The sequence below is a fragment of the Oryx dammah genome, unplaced genomic scaffold (assembly GCF_014754425.2).
Source record: "Oryx dammah isolate SB20612 unplaced genomic scaffold, SCBI_Odam_1.1 HiC_scaffold_26, whole genome shotgun sequence".
In the NCBI taxonomy this organism is placed as follows: Eukaryota; Metazoa; Chordata; class Mammalia; order Artiodactyla; family Bovidae; genus Oryx; species Oryx dammah.
Genome location: NW_024070210.1, coordinates 88,031,221 through 88,056,461, shown reverse-complemented (window position 1 = coordinate 88,056,461; position 25,241 = coordinate 88,031,221). Strand labels below are relative to the sequence as shown.

The 25,241-nt window shown below is 38.8% G+C and overlaps 1 protein-coding gene and 1 non-coding gene across 2 annotated transcripts; one reads left to right on the top strand and one right to left on the bottom strand.

Moving 5' to 3' along the window:
• Window positions 1-3,332: 3,332 nt before the first annotated feature.
• On the bottom strand, window positions 3,333-3,404 carry TRNAQ-CUG. The gene has a single exon. It is a non-coding gene; the product is annotated as a tRNA-Gln (tRNA).
• Window positions 3,405-3,701: 297 nt separating this feature from the next.
• On the top strand, window positions 3,702-24,208 carry RAB11A (RAB11A, member RAS oncogene family). The gene is made up of 5 exons (XM_040225827.1): window positions 3,702-3,915; window positions 10,239-10,434; window positions 10,888-11,081; window positions 12,011-12,091; window positions 22,457-24,208. The coding sequence occupies exons 1-5, from the start codon at window positions 3,876-3,878 to the stop codon at window positions 22,594-22,596; spliced, it is 651 nt and encodes a 216-aa protein (XP_040081761.1). The 5' UTR covers window positions 3,702-3,875; the 3' UTR covers window positions 22,597-24,208.
• Window positions 24,209-25,241: the final 1,033 nt, after the last annotated feature.

The following is a 25,241-nucleotide window of genomic DNA, read 5'->3' as shown; positions in this document are numbered from 1 at the left end:
TTGTTTTTATTTCTTTGGTTGCACTGTTAGTTCTGGCAAGCAGGATCTTTAGTTGTGGTATGCGTACTCTTAGCTGCGGCATGTGGGATCTAGTTCTGTGACCAGGGGTTGAACCCGAGCCCCCTGCATTGTGAGCACGGAATCTTAGCCATTGGACCACAGGGAAGTCCCCAACAGCCTCTTTCTTGAAGGAACATCTGAGCAGTGTTCCTCTCTGGTTGTCAGAGGTATATTATGAAGATTAAAGAATAGAGTTATTTATATGTATGAAATTTATTTATAATAAATTAGACATTTGTAACAGTGGGAAAAAGATTTTTCAAATAATGATGTTGAAGCAATTGGCTGTCCATTTGGAAATAATGAATTTAGATCCCTACTTCACTCTCAATTTACATAAAATTCAGATGGAGAAAAAAGTTTTAACAATATTTGAAGAAATAAGTTTTTTGAAAAAATCTTGTGTGGAGAGGAAGCCTTCTTATGTGACATGCAACATTCAGAAACCAAAGGACTGTGAGAGATTTGAGTAAATAAAAAGTTAAAACTTCCATATGGGAAAAAACTTAACTATGCTTAACCATCTTAAGCATCTTAACTATCTAGGGGCTGTTTATCTAAAGCACAGAATGCCTTATCCAGTTTTTTTCATCTTAAATTCTCCTCAGGATGCACTCTTGCACTGTGGGTGACTGCAATGGGTTGTGACTTAATCCTTGTGTAAATGAATGATGAATGATACTCTGTTCTTTTTTTGTTCACAGGTGAATCTGAGAAATGCTCTGTTTCATACAGTAAAAATTTTTTTCCTTCAGAGTGGGATATTTAGACTTTAAAACACCAGAGTGTTAGGGGAACTTCTAAGGCAGGAGAGACAGTGTACAGTGCATTTCAATCTATTTGAGCATGAAATTCTTCCTTTGAGGACTACTATTGACCTTCTCAGGATGCACATTGAGAAATAATGACTTAAGGGAAAAAGTTCATGATTATTTCTCTGGCATTAATGGTCTTACTTAACATGCTCTTATCATCTAATCTCCACTTCCCCAAATGAGCTTCCTTATTTGCTTCTTCCTAAGTTATGACCAACCTAGATAGTATATTCAAAAGCAGAGACATTACTTTGCCGACTAAGGTCCGTCTAGTCAAGGTTATGGTTTTTCCTGTGGTCATGTATGGATGTGAGAGTTGGACTGTGAAGAAGGCTGAGCGCCGAAGAATTGATGCTTTTGAACTGTGGTGCTGGAGAAGACTTTTGAGAGTCCCTTGGACTGCAAGGAGATCTAACCAGTCCATTCTGAAGGAGATCAGCCCTGGGATTTCTTTGGAAGGAATGATGCTAAAGCTGAAACTCCAGTACTTTGGCCACCTGATGCGAAGAGTTGACTCATTGGAAAAGACTTTGATGCTGGGAGGGATTGAGGGTAGGAGGAGAAGGGAACGACAGAGGATGAGATGGCTGGATGGCATCACTGACTCGATGGACGTGAGTCTGAGTGAACTCCGGGAGTTGGTGATGGACAGGGAGGCCTGGCGTGCTGCGATTCATTGGGTCGCAGAGTCGGACACGACTGAGCAACTGAACTGAACTCAGGAGTCAATGCTAGCTCCTCCTCTTCCAGGTAGTTCTTTGTTTGTTTTTCCTATTTATTTGACTGCACCAGGTCACTAGGTCTTTGTTGTAGCACATGGGATCTTCAGTCTACCTTATGGCATTCGGATCTAGTTCTCTGACCAGGGATCCAACCCAGGTTCCCAGACTGGGAGCTTAGAATTTCAGCCACTGTACTGCCAGGCAAGTCCCCAGGGAGTTCTTCCTAATTATCTCAGTCCCTCATTTGTTGCCAGAATTGCTCATTCTGCTCATTAGTTCCTCCTTCAGAACTGTTATTGACCCTTTGGTAAACCTTCTGTTGCTATATACTGCTTTGGAAAGCACTGAAAATGGCACTGTATTAGTTTTCTATTGCTGCTGTAACAAATTACCACAATGTTGGTGACTTAAAACTACAGAAATTTATTACTTTATAGTACTATAAGTCTGAAGTCTGACATGGGTATCACTGGGCTAAAATCAAGGTATCAGCAGGGCTGTGTTCTTTCTGGTGGCCTTAGGGAAGACTCAGTTTCCTTGCCTTTTCCATCTCCTCTTATTTATATTTTGCCTTTTCCATCTTCTGTAAGCCTCTGCATTCCTAGGCTCCTGGCCCCCTTTCTTCATGTTCAAAGCTAAAAGGGCCGGTTGAGGCCTTCTCACACCATAACACTCTGACCTCCCTTTTCCACTTTTAAGGACACTTGAGAGGACAGTAGGCCCACATGGAGACTCCAAAGATAATTATCCTGTTTTAAAGTCAGTTGATTTGCAACCTTAATTCCACCTGCAACGGTAATTTCTCTTTGCCACATAATCTAGTATATTCACAGGTCCCAAAGACTGGGATGTGCACATTTTGGGAGAGTCTTTATTCTACTTACTGCAGGCACCCTTGATGAAAACTCTAAATTGCACACAGGTGTAGTGAGGTTTGACAATAAATGGGTAAAGCTTTTTGGCATAAACATAGTGCTTGTGTACTCAATATGTCCCACTCTTTGGGACCCCGTGGACTGGATAGCCCACCAGGCTCCTCTGTCCATGGGGTTTTTCAGGAGTGGGTTGCCACCTCCTCCTTCAGGGAATGAGATCAAACCAGAGTCTCCTGCATCAGCAGGCAGATTCTTTACCACTGAGCCATAATCAGTCTCTTCACACACAGGGAGGCCCTGGTGTGTGATCTTTGGAAATCACTTGAACTTCCCCATCCACGTTCCTGCAAAAATGGAAATTGTCATCCTTTGCTCTGCATGTTAAAGAAAATAATTATGTAACCAGGTTCAGCTTAAAGGGCGACAAATAGGGTTCAAGAAGTTCTTGATGAATTTTGATGAGGAGGGTGGGCGAGGTTCTGTGAATACATCTGGAGACAGTTTGAGAGATTTCTGGAGAGAAGGAGTGGAAAGTGCCTGCCCTGGTATGAAGTTGGAGGCTGAAAATTCTAACAAAAGGAATCAACTTTTCATGGAAGCTTTCGAAGACGGCCGAGGTTAAAAAAACAAAAAAGGGTGAAGTGTAGAGGATACTTAGGAGACACCTAGTTAACAGAGTACAGAACTGAAGGAAACGCATGTGGTCTTCCTAGGCAACGGAGTTTTGTGGCATTCCCTCCCTACTTGGTTCAACACATATACCCCGCAGGTGTACAAGAGTCACCTTGTGAATAAGTACATGACTTATAAAATCGTGGCCAGGGAAAAAACAAAACCCAAACCAAAAGCGTAAGGAATACAGGTTCCACCGAGATTTGAACTCGGATCGCTGGATTCAGAGTCCAGAGTGCTAACCATTACACCATGGAACCGCTACGCTCACGGTCCTGCCTTCGGCTCTCTAATCCTTAGAAAACCCCGCCCCCGTCCACAAACCGACCACGAAGGGCAGTGCTGAAGCGCTCTCCAGTGCCCCATTTCCCCGAATAGCGGCGAGTGGAGTGAGGGAGAGACTATTATGTACGAAGAGCAGCCTCTATAAGTGAGGTAAGCCGGGAGTACAGTGCTCATTAAGCCACTCGAAACCCCTCCAAACCCGGGACGCTTGGACGACAGACGCCAAACTTGCGCACGCCCCCTTTATTGGGCTGAGGGGCGGGGCGCCGCCCCCGGAAGTACTTCCCCCTATGGGTGGGGGCCTGCCGGAAGTGGCGTAGCGGCAGGGAGGGGTTCTTTACCGGGTCCGGCAGCTGAAGCTCGGCGTTCGGGTTACCCCTGCAGCGACGCCCCCTGGTCCCACCGGTACCACTGCTGCTCCCGCCCCTTCGCTTCTCGGCCGCGCAATGGGCACCCGCGACGACGAGTACGACTACCTCTTCAAAGGTGAGGCTGTGGGCTCTGGAACTCTCCCTCGAGTCCCGGTTTGGGGGCCCGGGACACTCCCGGGGGACCCGCCCGCGGGTTGCCCCTGCCCTGAGATCGGCCTTCCTCAGCTCTTCCTCTCTGTGCAGCTTATCCTGAGGTCCCCCAGCTCAGCCCCTTTCCTTCCACTCACGGATGGGGGTCCTCACCACACAGCGGTCTCATAGCGACCTCCCCAGAGGCCTTAGGAAGCTTCACGGTCCCTACCCTGCGCCCCTCTCGCGGCCGACTGCCGTCTCTCGAATCGCCTTCCTTCCTCCCCGGGTTCCAGGGCCCCCTTAGTGGGGCGCCCCCCCCCACCATCCATCTTTTCGGGTTCAGCGCCCCCTCCCCTTCGGTATACACCCTTCCTGAGCCCCTCCGACAGGCCTTTCCCTTCGTTCTTCACCTTTCTTTCGGCGCACTCTCCCATACAGATCTTTTTCTTATCTGCCTCCCTTTTCCCTCGGGCGAACCCTCCCCTGCCCTCGGACAGCCGCCTCCTCGCCCTCTTCTATCCCCGGGGCCAGGCCCTGGTTAAAAATCCGAGCGGGTCTGCGGCCCCACCCCCACCCGCCCCACACTTCTCGTGGTCCGAGACCTCGCATGGCCCCCGGCATTGGTAGCTCTTTTTCTGCCTTCCCTCGGCGAGTAGCTTACGAGCTCTCCCACGTCGCTCGTGCGACCCCGGCGGTGGGGGGTAGGGCAGGAGGGATTGTCCCAGCACCCACGCGCGCACTTGTCGCAGTGACCCGGCAGACCGATGTGACTTCCCACCCAGCCTTCTTTTCTCCTACCCTCCCTACCCAGAGGCAACCAGCCTGGGATAACTCTTGACTGTGTCCGAGACTAGGGCTTACGGATGGGTGGTGGCTATTATCCTTGCCAGACCTGAAGGCCCAGTTCCTGAGCAGGAAAGGTTGTACGCTGCACAAATAGCTTGCTTTATCGCTACGGACTGGTTGCTTCCTGCTGCAACACTGGGAGGATCCAGCCTTTTGGTGTTTTTAGAACAGGAAGGGAAGCGTCCTGGTTGGCCACATACCTTTCCCCAAAGGTGGGGGAGCATGGGGAAGTTGTGTGCTCTTTGGTCAAATTAAATATTTTTCATAAGATAGGGAACCATGTAGTGCCCTTGGACAAAACATAGTGGAGGATGGGGAGTGAAAAAAAGAATTGCTTATTGGTTAGTCCGGAAAGAATCCAAATAGTTTTGTTTTTTTTTTAATTGACAAAGATAATGGGCATAGTTTTCCTTGAGAGGAAAGTACAGTAAATGCTTTTTTTGTTGGATGAATGCTCTCTCTCTGATGCTGTTTCTCTGGTCCTGAGTTAGGAGGGCAGCCATCAGTAGTATGTTGAACAAAGATCATTACCAGGGAGGAAGGAGCCATTACTATTTAAGCTTTACAGTGAAGGGTGGAGTTTGAAAAGAATGTTGAGCTTAGTGACTCTTTCTGACTTTGCCACTGGGTGCTAAGTATGTTTGACTAAACAAAGCAGGAAACGTTGCCTTACCAGTACTCTGCAAACCTTGGCCTGCTAGTTGATGAGCCTACCGCCACTTAACTCTTATTTCTGGCCCAGAGTGAGTACCTTCAGTATCCACTCCCACCGCCTGACAGTGGGAAGTTGTTTACAGAGAAGAGGGTACTTAATCATTTTACAAATACAAAAAAGAAACATGGATTAGTTTACATACTGTTGGCTGAAGGCTTCTGAGGTCTGGTGAAAGTACTTCAGTGAGACCCTGGAGACTGGGGTTTAGTCACTAAAGGGAGATTTGTTTTTTTACGTAAGGGCTGCTTTTGAAGTAATTAATTTAGGACAAGATAGACTCTCAAGAGTATTTCTCTTGTTTGGTTTACAACTTGAATGTTGGTTATAGAACCTAGTTATTTCCTCACCAAAAATACTTAGTACCTTGGATTGGCTTAAGGGATTTTAACTTAGCTTTGGGGTTTAGACCACTTTGCTAACAATGATTGAGAAAGCACAAGGCTTTGGAATCGCACAGGCCTGGTTTTAAATTACTGCCTCAGGTCTTATATTTGCTTTGTGACCTTGGGAAAGCTGACTTTTTTGAGGCTCAGTTCCCTCATCTGTAAAAAGAAAATAGTATCTCTCAGGCTGTTGTGAGAATTAAATGAGACTGTAAAGTTTTAGCTTCTTTGAGAACTCAGATAATGTTAAAGAAGTTACTGTGGTTCTCAACAGTTTTTTTTTTTTCCTTAAAACCATAAATCTATAACTGGAAGAGCATTTAAGTATTAGTAAAGAAACTTAAAACTAGAGCCTTCTAAAGTACTTTATATTTCCACAGGTTTTGGTTTCATTTGTTGTACACTTTGCTGTTTGATAGAATGTTTTTAAAAATGCTGCTGAAAAAGATTTCCACTTTTAAAAAAGCTCTTAATAGGATATGAGTCACTTTTTAACTTCTTTGATGATTATATAGCCAATTTCTTATTTATACAATTTTAATTTAAAAAGAAGCAACAATAATGTCATTTTTAAATGGTTTTATTCTATGTAGATAATCCCTGAGATGAGCTGCAGCTGTCTCCTTGGAAAAAGACTTAACCCAGCAAACTTAATAGTTGAGGGAATTGTAAATTAGTTTGTAGCTCTAATCAGTTGAGAATGAAAGGATATCCTGATTGGTGTAAGATGGAGTGGTTCAAGTGGAAGTGTAATCTGGGGAGAGTAGGAAAATTTTAAATTATGTATTTGTTCTTGAACATTAATCTTTAGCTCAACAGTGAGACTGCTGGTGGTGGTGAATTTTAATTTTAAAACTTGACTGTTTTAAAAACTTTAATTCTACATTTACACACAGTGTGATTAACACCCTGCGGGACAGACACATAAGTGAGGTATAAATCAATCATAGTTCCTATTGGCAAATATTGTGGTAGACATTAACTCAATCAGAGTCACATATTCTGAGAATATCTGTGTACGTAGTCTACACCATTTTCTTTTCAGTCTAGTTGAAGGTCAGTAGTAATTAACCATCAGCTGATTGTTAGTAGGGCTGATCATAGGAACTTTGCTGTCTTGCATCTTGATAGTTTTTCTTTCACAACTTATGGTTGAGCAATTTGGGTTCTGCTGAATCTAGAAAAACTTGTCTAGACTTCAGCCTTATTTAATTTTAAAAAGGACTCTTGGTGAGTTTGGACTATGAATATAGTTGAAAGTAGAAAGATCTCCAAGTTTATTTATAAACCAGTGTGAAAATTATCAGTTACTTCAGGTTATAACTGTTAGGTCTGAGATATTATGATAGATTTGTTGAATGAAATTTTTGTCTAGTACATTAGTTTGTAACAGACTGTATAAAACTAAATGTGGTTGAAGAGTTGGAAATTCTTATTAAATAATGGTCAGTTAATGCGTATATTCTTTTTATAGCTTTTAGCAGCCTAGTATTTGATATATAATGAACCAAATTTAGTATTAGATGAGGTTAACCAAGTGATAATGAATATTATCAGATTTATTTAAGAAATGTGATGTTTCATATACAGATTCTATTATTTAATTTATACTTACACACACTATATATATTTTATGTAGATGGCTACAGTTATAAAACGTTTAAAGTGGAAAAACTTTAAGATACTAGTGATAAAAAGTAAGGAAAGTCACTGCAAATTCCTTTCTTGAACTATAGGATGTGATCATATAGTGGGTCGTATTTTTAAAAAGCAATTGAATATTGTCATCTTAATGAAACTATTTTTGATTAGAAACTAAGTTTGAGTCTGTGAACTTTTGAATTGTTTTTAAAATCACAGTGAATTCTTTTCAGTTGTTTAGGTAACTTAATCCATTCTAGTTTGTTTATTATTTAGTGAGCCTAAATATAACCTTTCTTGGTGCAGTTTCTCATTTGGTAACTGCATAGAAGAGGTTTTCCATATTGTGTCATTTCTCAGCAGCATCTTGGCAGTGCTGTTCTTAAAGAAGCAATATCTTCTGTTGTCATTTAAGGTATAATCCTTTAACAAATCGCTAGTCATAATTCTTGTCAACCTTGCCAGTGTCTAGTTGAGATAGCTTTTATACTGTATAAAGTATTAATGTATCTTGAGTTATTTTCAGATAAAGGTCTAGTAATAATTTTTATGTTAAAATTAATTGGTTATATCAAGGGAAAAAATGTTCTCTCTAAATGTCTTTTATGACAGGGCAAAGATTTGAGAATGGGGAGACAGAGAATATAATCGATAAAGTGGAGGTTAAAAGGCAAGAAACCAAAACTTGAAAGTACTAGGGTTTTTGTGGGATGGAGTTACTGAGTTCTTTGAGTTATTTATTTTATTTTCCAAAGGCATTGTCATTTTTTTTGGCTGCACCATGTGGCATTTGGAATCTTAGTTCCCCCACTAGGGGATCAAACTCATGCCCCCTTCCGTGGAAGGGCGTGGAGTCTTAACCACTGGACCATCAGGGAAGTCCTGGCAGTGTCATTCTAGATGTCTTGCTCTTTCGCTTTGAACCAAGTGATTGGTTTCTAAACTGATTGATCTGACTGATAAATCTGAGTGCCTTGGAAGTAGAAATGTTCAACTTTTTGATTTTTCCATTTCCTATTCCTACTTCAAGTGAAGCTTTCATACCTTAGTGCTAGTGTAGGGCCAGGAAAGATTCAAAAGAGGTGTCATCAGCAGAACATCCAGCCTTTTGAACTGAGAGGCAACCTTAGTTCCCTACTAAGTGAGTATACTCTGCTAATAAGGTAGACTTTTATTACTGAAACTGGAATTTTACCTCACATAGAATGGAGGACCTTGAAAACTAACTTACGAACCAGCTGTAGTATACTATAAAATTGGAAATGCATTGTTTTTAGATGTTTCTTTCATGACCTTAGCATGTTCTCTGGTAGAAGCATTTACTGTATTGTCTGTGTTTGCTGTAGTACTTTTGATACCCTCTAATTGACTAACTGGAAATAACTGTGCCTTTTGCTGCATGGAGTCACTGCTGCCTGGGTGATTTTTTTGCTGAATCAGCTGATAGAGGAAGCCAGAAAGATATGCATTTGACAGTGTACTCTCTCCAAGACTGTCCAGAGGCCAGCTTACATCCGTTCTCGTGCATAATGGACAGTCTGCCCTCTGGCCTGAGTGCAGGGAGCTCTCACAGTGTTTCCTGCCCTTGCCATGTCCCCCTTCCCCTGAAATACCAGCCTCTTTAGTAAGGCATGGTCTTGTTCCTTGGTGTTACTCTTGAGTGTTTGATTATCTATTCCTGGTATCTAATAAATCAGTTAGCTAGTAAGAACTAAGAAGATGCGTTAGCAGTCAATAGTAGGAATAAGCATAATATTTTCTGAAACTGATAAAAAAACTTCTACCAAGGAAAAAAATGTTATCAAGCTCAGATTCTGTAAACCCGTGAACTCATTTTGTTCTTTAAATTCAGATAGAAATGCTTTAAAACAAGTTAACTGCCTATTTCCCCATTGTTTTTGAAGTGTGATATCACCTTAAGTGAGAAAGAATCTACTGTATTTAGCTTGAAAATAAACTACCTCCTATGGTAATCAGAGGATATAAATTCATCTAATCAGTCAAACCTGTTTCTTCTTTTTTTAAGTCATCAGTGAAAGTTATGACTTCCTTTGCCTTTGACTCAGAGTAAGTCAGAATTATTAGTCAGCTTTCTAGGGCTCCTTGATTTTGGAGGGGTCTCTAGTTTCCTGCTAGTCTGATAAATGTAACTATGAGAGGGTCATTGTAGTTTCTGTGATCTGGGTGGCAAAGTTTATAAACTTGATGCGTACTGTGTTAAATGTGATTCATTTTGCCTAGGTATGAGTCCTGAGGTCACATCCAGGCTTTGACGAAACTAAGTAGAAACATAGGGCACTAACATCCTTTGTTGCTTTCATGTCTAATACATTTTCATATCACAGATAGTTCATTTGATTTAGGATTTATCTCTCAAGTATAACCTTGTAAGGTAATAAGGTTGATATAGTGTTGATTGTTAAATTAATTCATTAGCCCGTCATCAGTGCCTAGTAGACCTATGATTAATATTTGCATTTGTAAGACAGGATACTTTATCTGTGCTAAGTAGATGATGTGTGGAAGTCATTATGCAAGGTAGAAACATGTTTAAAAGAATAAATTGATTTTATCGATTGGTAACAAGGGCATTCAACTCTTCCTCCCTACCGTCATTCCTTTTTTAAAAATCAAATGCCCTATCTTTTTTGCTTTAAAACATGATGGTATTCTGAATATGTGTGCCTCATCCATCTGACATTAAGTACTTTGTCTTTTTAGTTGTTCTTATTGGAGATTCTGGTGTTGGAAAGAGTAATCTCCTGTCTCGATTTACTCGAAATGAGTTTAATCTTGAAAGCAAGAGCACCATTGGAGTAGAGTTTGCAACAAGAAGCATCCAGGTTGATGGGAAAACAATAAAGGCACAAATATGGGACACAGCAGGGCAAGAACGATACCGTGCTATAACATCAGCGTAAGTCTCAGCATTTTTTTTTTAAAAATTTTATTTATTTTTGGCTGTGCTGGGTCTGCATTGCTACATGCGTGGCACTCTGGTTGCAGCATGCGGCTCATGGGCTTAGTTTGCTCCACAGCACGTGGAATCTCCCCAGACCAGGGATCAAACTGATGTCCCTTGCATTGGTAGGCGGATTCTTAACCATCAGACCACCAGGGAAGTCTCTTGGCATTTTTAAGTTCTGTGAAATAGCTGCCAAAGTGGATTAGCTGACTTTTGGTATTGGAAAAAAGTACTGTTTTGTTTCCTTTAAAGAATTCCTGTATTAGTATTCTAAAATTTGTGTGTTAAAAAAAAAAGTGTGTGTGTGTATATATACATATATAGTTCATATACTTAGTCTTTTCTGGTGTTCTCTCCCATCTTATGGTGGTTTTCTAATAGTTAAATGCATTTTTCTGTTTTCAGATACTATCGTGGAGCTGTAGGTGCCTTATTGGTTTATGACATTGCTAAACATCTCACATATGAAAATGTAGAGCGATGGCTGAAAGAACTAAGAGATCACGCTGATAGTAACATTGTTATCATGCTTGTGGGCAATAAGAGTGATTTGCGCCATCTCAGGGCAGTTCCTACAGATGAAGCAAGAGCTTTTGCAGGTTAGTGGTACAAATTCTATGATATTACAGTGCTTCTGTATTTCTTAGTTTTCATGACCCTTCCAATGAGGGTAATGGGTTGCAACAGTTTTGGAAAGGTAAACGTGAATGCTTAACAGATCTTGTTTTGAAAGTGCATGATGACTGTATGACTCTCTTGCTTAACTTTGAGTTATTAGACTTGCAGTATTGAGTTTTTGCTGCCAAAAATTGAATATAAATACTATCTTTTCTCTCCCTGGAAGTGGTACATAAAATCTATGTTTGTTCTGTGCTTGCTGCTTTTTTCCATTATGTCTTTGTTTTACCAAGACTTGTTCTATGTGGGTCTTAAAAGTAGTGGCCCAGGGAGTGTAAAGGACCAACAGGGATGTAGCTGCTTTGGAGTTACAACTTTCTTGGCTTAATAGAGAATCTGCCTATCTTGACTCTGTATTTGTGGTAGGGGCAGCCTACCAGAGGGCAACATTGTACATTCTTGACTAGTGCAAGTTGTGAGCGTTCACTGTTGATTATGCTGTGAATAAAATTTTCTGTTTTCTAGTCAAGAAGCTTTGTTTCAGACAATAGTAACAGAATTCTCAGTGAATCACATATACCCACCCTTGTTCATACCACAGCTATGTGTTAAGGGGAAGCTCAGTAAGGGATGAAATTTGCTGGGTATTTGACAATTTTACTACATTATGCCCAGTGTTATTAATTGCTAATGGTAGTATTTAGATGTAGCAAGTATTTGTTTTAATTAAGAAGCCAATGAAAATTCTCATTTTTAATCTACTAAAGTGGAAGTAGCATGGTGTTCTTATTGCTGAAGAAGTGGGGGAGAACCTGGGGTTTAAAAAGTTATTTCCTTTTGAAGGTCTGAGTGTATTATGTCCCTTGTATTTTTAAATTTGACAAGACTGAAGTTTTGTGTCTCCCTACAGAAAAAAATGGTTTGTCATTCATTGAGACATCTGCTCTAGACTCTACAAATGTGGAAGCTGCTTTTCAGACAATCTTGACAGGTAAGACTTGCATTTTTAGATTAGACCAGTGGGAACTAGAAGTAGTAGAAAGGTAATTTAAACATATTAATCAGAAACCTAAACTATAAAATCACACTAAGAATGACTATCATTTGAGAGCTGTTGTACTTAAATTACAACCCTTGCTTGCTGAACTTGAGTCATCCTAATTCATCTGGTTTATAGTGGGGAAAAATACTTTGAAAATAACGCATTCACTTCTGTTATTACTTTAGTCTGTGCATACCATGCTTCCTGGTCATAAACACAAAACAGTGCTTAATGGTACTTTTTTATAAGATAAATATTGAAATCCCATTTATGGAAAGATGAATGCCCTTTTGAAATTCAATAAAGAAAAGGTGTTCTTGGTTCTGATGTATTATAGAAGCACCTGGGAAAATATGTATTCTTAAAAACTTAGGAAACAAAAGGTGAAATTCTCTTATGATTTATTATTGTATAGGAAGCAAAGTGTCACCTGTGGAGAAAATAGCCAGTGATTGCATATTGAAAAGTTTTAAAAAGTAGTGGAAAAGAAATAAAATTCATGGTCTTTTGGAATGTGGATGTGTAGACCATGTCAACCTCAGGGGTGAGAGAATATTTTATTTATAGTGACTCAAATTTGGAGATTTTCAGGTGGCTCAATGGTAAAGAATCTACCTTCCAATGCAGGAGACACAAGAGATGGGAGTGAGATCTCTGGGTAGGGAAGATCCCCTCAAGGAGGAAATGGCAACCCACTCCAGTATTCTTACCTGGAGAATCCCGTGGACAGAGGAGCATGGCAGGCTACAGTCCATGGGGTTGCAAAGTCAGACACGACTGAGCAACTGAGCATATTTACCCTCACTTTAATAGAATGAACACTTTATCTGAAAGTTTAGTCTTAATCCTCTAATAAATGTGTGTGTGTTAGTCACTCAGTCATGTCCGACTCTTTGCAACCCCGTGGACTGTTGCCCGCCAGGCATCTGTGTCCATGGGGTTCTCCAGGCAAGAATACTGGAGTGAATTGCCATTCCCTTCTCCAGAGGATCTTCCCGACCCAGAAATCAAACCCTGATCTCCTGTGTTGTAGGCAGATTGTTTACCATTTGAGCCACAGGGAAGTCTAATAAATACAAAGTACTTTAAAAATGTATATTAAGAATTCATAATTTAAATAGAGTGTAGTCTTCATATATAGTGCTCTTATGCGATGTTCTAAAAAGTATATATGGAGAAATGGTTAAGTAAATGAGATTCTAATTATAATGTAATAAGATTTTATTCTTGGTATGCAGCACTTGTATTAGAGGCCAACAGATTTTAACTTGTAAAGTGTTAGTCACTCAGTCGAGTCTGACTCTTACTGACCCCGTGGGCTGTAGCCTGCCAGGCTCCTCTGTCCATGGAATTCTCTGGACAAGAATATTGGAGTGGGTTGCCATTCCCTTCTCCAGGGGATCTTCCTGACCCAGGGATCGAACCCAGGTCTTCCACATTGCAAGGAGATTCTTCACCATCTGAGTCACCAGGGAAGCCCTTTAGCTTTTAAATGTCTTATTTTACTGTAAAAATATAGCAAATAAAACTTAGGGTTTAGGAGCATGATCTTGGAAGCCTGACTTGTGTTCTAGACCTGGCTCCTTCACTTACTAATGAGCTATGTTAGGCAAGTTACTTAACCTTTCTAGGGCTTAATTTCTTCATATGTAAAGTTGAAATATGTTTTGGGAGTTTGATTATTTTCTTTTCAAAAGAAGGCTTTTATTTATAAATACCTTGTGGTATAATTTGACTTGACTGTTAATGTTGTGAGTGAAAAGGTTTTGTCTCTAACCTAATCCATAGAAAAGAATTGACTGTTGTTGGAAATCTAGACTCCAAAAATGAGTGAGTTCTGTACATGGAAAATACTTAACTGCGCTTGGTACGTTGTAAACATTTGATATTAGCTAAGTAGCAATTAAGGTATGAAATAAAAACCTCATAACTATTGATTTACATATCTATTTTATTGTAATTATTTTCTCTTATCAGAAAAATAGTAAATAAAGGTTGGTGCTACGGTTGGATAAACAGTCTTTGGAACATAGTAGCTTTTTTTTTAAAAAAAAAAAATCTTTTGGTCAACTTTCACTGCAGATTGTTTCAAGCAGGCAAGATTTGATTGAATATGCCATATGTCTTCAAATCTTGTTTTTTTCATTTTAAGCACTTGTGTGGTTTCTCTTGAGTCAATGTGTTAAATACTAAATTGAGACCCAGGAGTTGTAGATTTTACCTTTTACCAGTTTGTTCTCATTCCTCTGTAATTAAAGTCAGTGAACCTCCCTAGTCCTAAGATTCAGTGTTTTAAGATGTGAGTCATCTTCATCTTAAGCCCTCTGAAAAAGCTCATTTGAAAAAACTTTAGTCAGTCCTTGTTGGGTTATTTTTTACGTCCCACCAAATCTCTGTTATAATTCTAGCCCATTCCGATCTCAATTTCTAGCCCATTTATTTAAGGAAAATGAGGCCAAGTGTCTTGTTTCATCTGTGGTTAACAATTTTATGTGTCATTTTGTAGCATCGAACTTGTGATCCATTCAAACATGAACTAATCAATAAGCAGTGATGTATATTGTACTTAAAATTGAACTGTTTTGTCCTGAATGATGAACATCTGGCTGTTTCTCTTAAAATTCACTCTCGATTAAGCTTTTGTTACTGCTTAATTAATATTGCTTGAAAGCAAACAAAAGATTCACTTATTACCACTTTTCCTCTCTCTAGTCACTACTTCCTCAACTTTCTGCAATAAATCTCAGTGTTGATCTGTAGGATCAGAGATCACTGCATATGACCAGGGAAATCTGTGTTTTGTAGGTGTTAGGATCTAAACTTTTCTGTATACTAATGGGAGTATTAATGCACAGAAAAAACAGGAAATAGAACTGAACTCTCATTTAGGTTTAATTCTGACTTACAGGTTAACAGTATTAAGGGAGTATTTGTATTGTATTTTGATGTTACTGGAAGAAAAAACTAGCTTTTTACTGTTTAAGATGCAAAATTAAATATTAGAAAATGTATCTCCATTGTTACTTCAAAGTTAATTTGTGTTGCTTATTTTAGAATAGACCCATGGCATTCTTGATATCGGTGAATTTGACAGTAACTTCCTGACATAATTTTGCTGATGGTATTTTTAGGAGGTAATTGGTTAGTGTGTGAGTCAGTCTGATACGTTGTATAGCCTCTAGATTTCAGTGCAGCTTTGTTTTGTTTCATCTTCAAGTTCATTAAGCGATGTTGTTAATCCATACTTCCATACTGTATTACTTTCTTTCTTTTTAATTTGAATTTCAACAATTTCAGACTTAAGGTTGCAATAGTGGTACAAAGTATTTGCAAATACCCTTAACCTATATTCCTCAGATAGTGAGGAATTTTACCACACTTTCTATTCTTTTTCTTCCTCTCTCTAAATATATAAACAATACTGTTTTGTTTTGTTTTGCTTTACCATTTGAGAGTGACAGGCATGCTGCTCGTTATCCCTAGGAGCTTTTTTACAGTGTGTATTTTCCTAAAAACAAGGATATAGTATCTCATAGCCATAGTATAGTGGTCAAAAGAGAGATAATAGTGTCTCATCATGGTTAAGCTACAGGTCTTATTCAGATTTTGCCAGCCGTTCCAGTTGTGTCTTTATTAGCAAAAGACAGTCTGATCAGATCATAATTGCATTCAGTTATCGTAACTCTTTAGTCTCCTCTAATCTGGAATAGTTCCCCAGTGTGGCTTTCGGTTTATTGACATTTCTTGAAGTGTATGGGTCAGTTATTTTGTCATGTCCCTCAATTTGGGTTTGTCTGGTGTTTCCGTTTGATTCAGTTCTGGTTATTTGCTTTCAGTAGGAATACCACAGGCTTCCCTTGTAGCTCAGTCGGTAAAGAATCTGCCTGCACACAAAGTGTTCTCAGCACTCACAATATCAGGAGGCTCACAATATTGGTTTGTCTGATTAGAAACTGGTGATGTTGGTTATGGTGTCAGTCCAAGTCATCTTTGTAGTATGGAGGCTAAATTCTAAATTCTGTGGTAAAGAATTTTTTTTTTGGTCCTGTGGCATGGCTAACAGGATCTTAGTTCCCCAAGCTGAGATTGAACCTGTCCCCTGCAGTGGAAATGCAGAGTCCTAACCACTGGACCGCCAGGGAATTCCCAGTTGAGAGAATTTTAATTCATTTAGCATTTTGTCTCTTAAAAGTGGGACTAGAGTTTTCAGACGCTGATTTTATTGGAGTAGTGAGGATCTTTTAATGAGGCATAGTAGCTTTGGTTCTTTGCATGTGACAGCCTTTTAAGTAACTCAAATTGGAGCACTTTTGACCTTCAGGAAACTTGTATCATGAGCAGTGGGTTTGAAGAAGTTTTAATAAATTCTAACGTGAGCTGTAGTATTAATAGGATAATTCAGGCCTCTTATTTTCACAAGTTTTGGAAGGACTGAAAAATTTTAGCTCTTTTTATTCACCAGGTTGAAACTATTGCATTTAACTTAGAATTTACTTTGCATCTTGATAAATACTTCATTAGAGTAGAAATAGGCATATGTCTTTTATTTAACTTTATTTGGTTATATTTAAAGCTGCTTTATATTAATATTTTACTTTATATTTAGATCTCCTACAAGAGATCCTAATGTATGAACGATAAAGCAGAATTCCTTCTTTTTAACCTTACCTGTCCTTTGGATTTCTTGAAAAGGGTCTGCACAGGAGTTGGTATATCACATACACTTTGTTCTAAAGGAGAACATGCCCTTCCTAGAGGAAAATATTTGCATCTGGTTTAGCTGGTTTAGTCCTGTACCCCTTCCCCCCACTTAAATAAACTTCCTTAATCAGATCCCAGCTGGAAGGTGAGTGAGTGAAGTCGCTCAGTCGACTCCGACTCTTTGTGACCCCATGGACTGTAGCCTAACCAGGTTCCTCCGTCCATGGGATTTTCCAGGCAAAAATACTGGAGTGGGTTGCCATTTCCTTCTCCAGATCTTCCCAACCCAGGGATTGAACTCAGGTCTCGCGCACTGTAGGCAGATGCTTTACCGTCTGAAGGTATCTGCTTCCTATTTTCTTATCAAAATTTTTTTCTAAGTGACACATCCAGCCACAAGAGATGTTAAGTAAATTACTTGTGTAGCTTCTTAGTGCCCATTCTACCTGAAAGAAAGTTTTCTCCTCATTTTCTGATCAATAGTTTCTTTTTCTTCACTGCCTTGGTTGGCATCTTTGGTGATTGGAGCAATGTAGGAGCAATCCATTTCTGCCAAACAGTATGTAGTACTTGCAGGCAGTTTTATAATGCCTTTTTTTTCCTTATAATGAGATCTCTTTAATTATTTACTTTTCTGTGTTCTCTGAGAACTCTGCTTTTTCCTCTTGTCCAGTATTTGCTTTTCATGTAAGAACCTGTAAAATATTTTTTGTTCTGGTTCCCCTAACAACATTCAAAACTGCTTGTAAAGAAGTTAAATTTATAGAGGGTCTCATTTAATCATTTGTACTTGAAGAAGAGCCAACCAATTTGGGATTAGAGAGAAAACATAATAAAGACTGAAGAGTCTAGTTTCATAGTAAGTTGATGGTTATCTTTTGTCCTTAGTCACTCGCCTGATTGAATGATTTTTCCTTTTTATCTTTGACATACTCTAGTCCCATCCTCTTTTAATGGAAAGAATGTAAATGAAGGCTCTGCCTTCATATCCTTTAAAAAAAAAAAAACAACTCTAGTCAACAGTGTTTATTATAATCTCATTTTTTTCTCTTGGTTCTTTGAACTACTGTTAACCTTTTAAAGCATAAATTTTAGCCACCTGCTCCCTCAGAAAAGCATAAGAAAAGGTACACTAGCTGTCAGTGTCTTTGTTAGTTTACATATACAGTTGATTATAGTTTGCTTTTGTTCAGCTTTCAGAACATTAGTTTCTAATTTGGAAAAAAAAAAGTATTAATTTAGTTAATGTATTTTCTTTCCTTTAACTTTTCCTTATGGAAAGTTCTTAGCATGCCAAAAGTAGGACACTGTCATGAGCTCCCATGTAGCCATCAATAACCATCAGTTCAGAGCCTGTCTTTCTTCCACCTACTGCCACCCCCATTGTTTTGAAACAAATTCAAGGTATTATGTCATTTCATTTGTAAACATTTCATGATGTATATCTAAAAGATAGAATTTAAACCCGTAACAGTAAAACCACTTAAAAATTGGCAGTAATTCCTCATTGTCCTCTATTACTCAAACAATATTAAAATTTCCTGTCTCAAATTTTAATGGTTCAAACTAAAATCCAAATGATGTTTGTACATTGCATTTGGTTGCTGTATTCTTGGACATTTTGAAAATATGATTCTGCTTTTTTTTACCTCATAACTTTATATTAAAATAATCACAGTATCATATATCCAAGAACTTTATGTTCATGTAGTATTATCTAATGTGCAAGTTGTATTCAGATTTGTGTTTTATAGATTTGGTTTTTACAGTTTAAACCTGGGATCTGGTCAAGGAAAACACATTGCATTAATGGAATTGTTACATATTTGGGTACTGAATAGGGTAGCCACTGACAATAGCTTGTTATTAAGCACTTGAAATATGGCTATTGGACTGAGTAATTGGATTTTAAATTTCATTTATTTAAATAGGCAGTTAATGCATATTTACTATAAATAGATGGGCCGTGTGTCAGTCGCTCAGTCATGCCCCACTCTTTGTGACCCCATGGACTGCAGCCCACCAGGCTCCTCTGTCCATGAGATTTTCCAGGCAAGGATACTGGAATGGGTTGCCATTTCCTTCTCCAGGGGATCTTCCCAACCCAGGGATTGAACCTGAGTCTCCTGCACTATAGGCAGATTCTTTACCAACTGAGCTACAAGGGAAGCCCGTGTAGCTTCCCTTGTAGAAGCTAGATGTAGATGGGCCATAGCCCAGATCAAAAGCATTTATTTCCAATTTTTAATGTATTTTGTGACTAACTTTTGTTGAAGAGTCTTGGCCAAGGGACTTCCCTTGTCCAGTGGCTCAGGCTCTGTGTCCCAGTGCAGTGGGGCCTGGCTTTGATCCCTGGTTCTGGGAACTAGATCACACATGCTGCAACTAAAGATATACTTCAACCAAGACCTGGCACAGCCAAAAAAGAATCTTGGCCAGTTGTCTTATAGACTGTCCCTCAGTCTGGATTTATCTCAGTATTTTCTCGTGATAACTTCATTTTAAACATTTTTTGTTAGGAATACATAGGTGTCATTCATAGGAATATGTTGTACTTCACAGTACCACATAATAGGAGGCATATCATGTCAATCTGCCCCATTTTTAGAATTCCCTTACTTTTAGAGGGTGTTTTTTTCTGAGGAAGCACTGTGAAAACAAAGTAAGATATATTCTTTGTAAGGAGTTTAGATAGGTCAGCAGGAGCTACCTTTAGGCAGTGCAGTGTAAGACCAATTTATTAAAAATACAATTATTTATTAAATAAGGATACTTGCTGTAGGACATGATTTTGAGCAAACTCCAGGAGACAGTGAAGGACAGGGAAGCCTGGCATGCTGCAGCCTATGGGGTTGCAAAGAGTTGGGTATGACTTACCAGTTGAACAACAATAACTTGCTGTAGAGGAATTTAATAATAATTTATTCATGTACTTAGTTATCAATCCCCTACTATTAGGTTGGTGCAAACATAATTGCAGTTTTGGACTGTGAATTTTAAGTCATTATAACTAGGTTCAAACACATCTTTATTAATCAAACTAGGAACCATTACAACCAGCACATTTTTTGTCAATGAGAAATAAGTGTTTTTTATTCCTGTAGCGTAAAAGTCTGTGCTTTGGGATTCAGCAGACCTTGGAAGATACTTTCTGCATCCTGCTGGTTGTGGAAGCACTTTCTTGGAAAAAAATTTTCAGGATACTTGAAGTAGTAATCAGTTGTTGAGAGGTCAGGTGAATATGGCAGATGAGGCTAAAGTTCCATGGTCCAGTTCGTTGAACTTTTGAAGCGTTTGGTTGTGCGATAAGTGGTTGGGCTTTGTCATGGAAAACAGGAGGACCCATCCTGTTGACCGATGCTGGCTTCAGGCATTGCGGTTTTCCTTGCATCTCATCTAATTGCTGAGCATGCTTCTCACAGATTATGGTTTTGCTGGGATTCAGGAAGCTGTAGTGGATCAGACTGGCAGCAGACCACCAAACTGTGACCAGGACCCCTCTTTGGTGTAAGTTTGGCTTTGGGAAGTGCTTTGGAGCTTCTCGGTCCAGTCACTGAGCTGGTTGTCATTGGTTGACATCTAAAATCCACTTTTCATCACATGTCACAATTTCTGATGGAGAAATGGTTTGTTGTTGTTGCTTAGGATAGGAGAAGGTGCTGTAAAACGATGTGTTTTAAAAATTTTCAGTCCACTCATGAGGCACCCACTTACTTAGCTTATTCACCTTTCCAATCTGCTTCAAATGTTGAATGACCATAGAATGGTCGATGTTGAGTTCTTCAGCAAGTTCTCAAGTAGTTGTAAGAGGATCAACTTTGGTGATCCTCTCAATTGGTCATTGTCAACTTCTAAAGGTCAGCCACCGTGGTTCTCATCTTCAGGGCTCTCGTCTCCTTTACAAACTTCTTGACCCACCACTGCAGTGTACGTTCGTTAGCAATTCCTAGGCCAAACACATTGTTGATGTGAGCTGCCTCCACTGGTTTACAACCCATTTTGAACTTGAATAAAAATCACTCAAATTTGCTTTTTGTCTAACATTTGCCAAGTCTAAAATAAATATAAATAGCAAGTAATAAGTCATTAGCCAAAAAAAAGAAATGCAAGAAATGTGCATTAAAATGATGTATAACATAATCTTTGAGCAAGGATATCAAACCAGTTCATCCTAAAGGAAATCAGTCCTGAATAGTCATTGATTGGAAGGACTGATGCTGAAGATGAAGCTCCAGTACTTCAGCCACTGATATGAAGAACTGACTCATTGGAAAAGACCCTGATGCTGGGAAAGATTGCAGGTAGGAGGAGAAAGGGACGACAGAGGATGAGATAGTTGGATGGCATCACCAACTCGAAGGACATGGGTTTGAGCAAGCTCCAGGAGTTGGTGATGGACAGGGAAGCCTGGCGTGCTGCAGTCCATGGAGTCACAAAGAGTTGGACATGACTGAGCGACTGAACTGATAACCACATTTATTTAAGAATGTGTTTCAGTATCAAATGATGAAGTTCAACAGTGCAAAACTACAGTTATTTTTGCACCAACCTAATATGCTGGGGATACAGCAGTGAATAGTACAGTTTTGGTCCTTATAGTTTGTTGATTGACAAAAAAGGCACAATCTGAAAGTTGAGAATTATATTTTTCATTTGGTGGACTTGCTGAGGCCCTAAGTCCAGGAGGCAGCCTCTCAGATAGCTTTGAGGAACTGTTCAGAAGAGTTAGGAGAGGAACCAGGATATATAGGAGGTTTTGGAACAAAAATCAGGTAGTCTGGATTCAAAACTGAAGAAAACCAGACGTCTCAAGTTAATGAGTTTAGGGCTTTCCTATGTATGGGAAGTGTGAAATCATTCTTTTGATATGCGCCTTAACTACTAGTGCCAGTATATTTCTTTTCTCCATCCTCAGTTCCCTCAGGGTGCTTCGTTGGGGAGAGGGGGTGGGTGTGGTGGCTGATGGCCCCAGCATCTTCTGCTTACTGATATGGCAGGGGACATTTAGTGGAAGAGGTGGATGCTAAACAGTTAGTTTTGCTAAGTGTCATAGAAAACCTTAAGTTGCCTGTTTTGAATAATTATCTCATTGCAGTTTAACTTTAGTTCAGGAGGCATTGATACACATTATCTTTCTATTCTTTTCTAAGAGTTCTTTGGGATTTTGACTTGATACAACTGTTTATGAAGTTGTATTCTTCACTACATACAGAAATACCTACTGGGTCTGATAATGCAGATTTAAATATTTTTCTGTGGTACAGTGTCAATATATGTAGGTTTTTTTGATAAGGTTAGAAATTTAGATCTAAGCCCATAAACTATATAATCTCTTTAGACCAAGATTTATCTAACTGATTGGTAAACCTTTCCCTCTGGAATGGAAAGCCTTTGTTGCTGTTCTTACCTTAAGGAAAACTGTGAAATAATGGGTTGACTGATCAGCGGCTGGTTGAAAAAAGAGTTTTGAATATATGCAGTCTCTGTTCAGTTTATTTGCATTTTTTTTCTCTTGTGAATATAACTTCTACCTCTGTGTATGTTTAATGTTTAATCACTGATTTATGGGTCTGTTCACAGTGAGTGTTGCTATTTCTTTTTTTCCCCCCTCAGAGATATACCGCATTGTTTCTCAGAAGCAAATGTCAGACAGACGTGAAAATGACATGTCTCCAAGCAACAATGTGGTTCCTATTCATGTTCCACCAACCACTGAAAACAAGCCAAAGGTGCAGTGCTGTCAGAACATATAAGGCGTTTCTCTTCTCCCCTAGAAGGCTGTGTATAGTCCAATTCCCAGGTCTGAGATTTAAATATATTTGTAATTCTTGTGGTCATTTTTGTGTTTTATTACTTCCTCATACTTACGAATTTTTCCATGTCTCAAGTCTTTTGATTTTAGCTTTATAAAATCATCCATTTGTCCCGAATGACTGCAGCTTTTTTTCATGCTATGGCTTCACTAGCCTTAGTTTAATAAACTGAATGTTTGGATTCCTCAATTATTGTTTACTTTTCATCATGGAAGCTATCACTGTAGAACATAATAGAACTTGATCCCTTGAAGCTCAGACCTGTTGGTCTTGATTAAATCAAATTAAGAAGACTGTAGAAATAAGCTATCATTTTGCCACAGAGCAGCTTATAATTAACATACTCTTCTCTCAGTGCAGAGTATATTTCCATAAATCTAAGAATTGCCCTATAAACATAGCAGAATTTTGAGAGCTTATAAATTTTCCATTATTCTGGAAGTCAATTTCTAAAATGCCTTAATAGGGTTATGTAGTTTAGTAAATTTTGTTTTTTAATTTTTGTAAACATCAAAGTTGATTAGAGAGGGGGGAACACTTTTTTCTGGACAAGAATTATCTAATAAACACAAAAGACTGTGATGATTTCAGTAGTAGCATGGTTACGGGGCCATAAGTCACACAATGCTGCCTGGCAGGCTGGGAACCGGAGAGACTGGTAGAATTCCATCTGAGGTGCCTCTGTTACAGTGATCAGGCAGCCCAAGTCATTTAACTTCTCTAATTTCCCAGCAGTATGTTATGTGGCGTTTTATTGCTCAGGCAACAACTGGTTTAATGCTCTTAGTATCTGATGGCGAAGTGTTAATTTTGTCTTAAAACCCTTCCAGTAAATGCAACCTAGTTTTACCACCATAGCCACAGTAGGCATGGATAATTATTTTAACAATGCTGATTTTTGAGTTTTGTAGTATATTATGGAATATAGTCCAGTTAAATATCTGGTTTCAGTATGTTAAAGAATACAAGAGAGGTTAATTTCTGCTCAAGTGGTAGCACTTAAAAGGCATGTATTCTTTTAGTATATAAGATGAAATAGTACCTTGAGTTTAAATAGAATGCATTTAGGCATTGTACAAACCTGAAAGTTTTCTTCCACTACATTATTGAAATCAATGGAGCAACTCATTTTTCATTCCGAAATGTGCACACTAATATTTAGTTTTATTTTTTTGTGGATAATATTAAGCACTTAACTCTGAAGTGTTCTGAAAGTTGTGTCAACTAAAGTGATACTATTCAGGATGGTGGAATATCCCCAAAATATACATGTGTGTGGGCTTGCCTAGATTACTATGTTTCATAGTTAATCTTCTGTCTTTTGCGGTGCTCATGACGTGTGGGGTGCACGGAAGGCATTGCTGTGGTCAGTCTGTTTAGTTTTCCTTTGTAGCCCTTTTATTATTTTGGTGTATTGGTTATGAAGATACTACTATCTCCTTGTAAATTGCTACTTTGTATTTTATGCATGCTCTGTAACTTGATTTTTTTTTTAAAGTTACTGATTTGGAATATATTCACATTCTAATAAACAGTTATAGGGGGACTATTCTTTATGTTGTCAGATTATATTTTTCCTTTGAGTGCTTTGGATGTAGCCATGAAATATTTGCTTCTGATGATAAGCTCGTAGGTCCTTGGATAACAGAGTAAACTATTGAATTGGAGGTATCATTATGTGAATTCAGCTTTGATTTTAGACATAGAGTTCAATTATTACCAAAAGCATCAGGAAAGTAATCTCTGTACTTTGGTATGTAACATTGTCACATGACCCAAGAAGAGGCTCCATCGCTATTTTACTCAAAATTGGTAGTTTTTACAAAATTTTTTAAGAGGAGAGACTAGATAGTGAATTGAATAAAGTAACTTTGAATTTTTACCAAGTGTAGAGTTAATGTTGCCTTGGGCATGATTGGATCTTGGGAGAATTCCAGGAAACCTTAAGCAGTGTTAGAAAATGAATTTGATTGCGTTTCAACAAGTATCTTCATTCTGAATAGTATCTCAGGAGGCGGACTGTCTCAAGAAACATTAAGTTTTTAAATATTATGACAATCTAAGGCTCAAGGCAGTTGAGAAGTATTTTGCTTTTGGACCTTGCTTTTCATTTACTTAACTTTGAATTTCTAAAAACCTATTTTATTGTCCTGAAAAGTCACTTAGCCATCTTGACTTTATTTAAACTTGTGTGTCATCATTCTGAAAATGCTACTTATGATTTCTGTCCAGTAGTAGTAGTTATTCGGTATGGGTGAATTTCTTTAGTCGTTACACTGAGAATACGAAATTCTAATTCTCAGAAGGGGTATCAGTTGGTGAGTTAGGCCATAGGGTTCTGCAGGTAGACAAGAATCTTAAAGAGTTGGGAATGCCCATTAGAGCTAGTCATGTTTATTTCGTCATTGGGGAAATAGACATCCTAATATTTGTCAGTGATTTGTACTTAAGAGAATGCAAATGCTCTCAGTGGTTTGAGCTACTGTGATCATCTCTTCTATCTAGAAAAAGAAAAGGTCTACTATTCAGATAGTTTTGGCCAACATTGGAAGCAGAATAATTCAAAGGTTAGGTGGATAATTTAG

Excerpts from the sequence above, each read along its gene's own strand:
- RAB11A (XM_040225827.1), top strand. The coding sequence starts at position 3,876 with ATGGGCACCCGCGACGACGAGTACGACTACCTCTTCAAAG. Across the intron at positions 10,435-10,887 it reads TACCGTGCTATAACATCAGC|ATACTATCGTGGAGCTGTAG; the intron begins GTAAGTCTCAGC and ends TTCTGTTTTCAG. Across the intron at positions 11,082-12,010 it reads TGAAGCAAGAGCTTTTGCAG|AAAAAAATGGTTTGTCATTC; the intron begins GTTAGTGGTACA and ends GTCTCCCTACAG.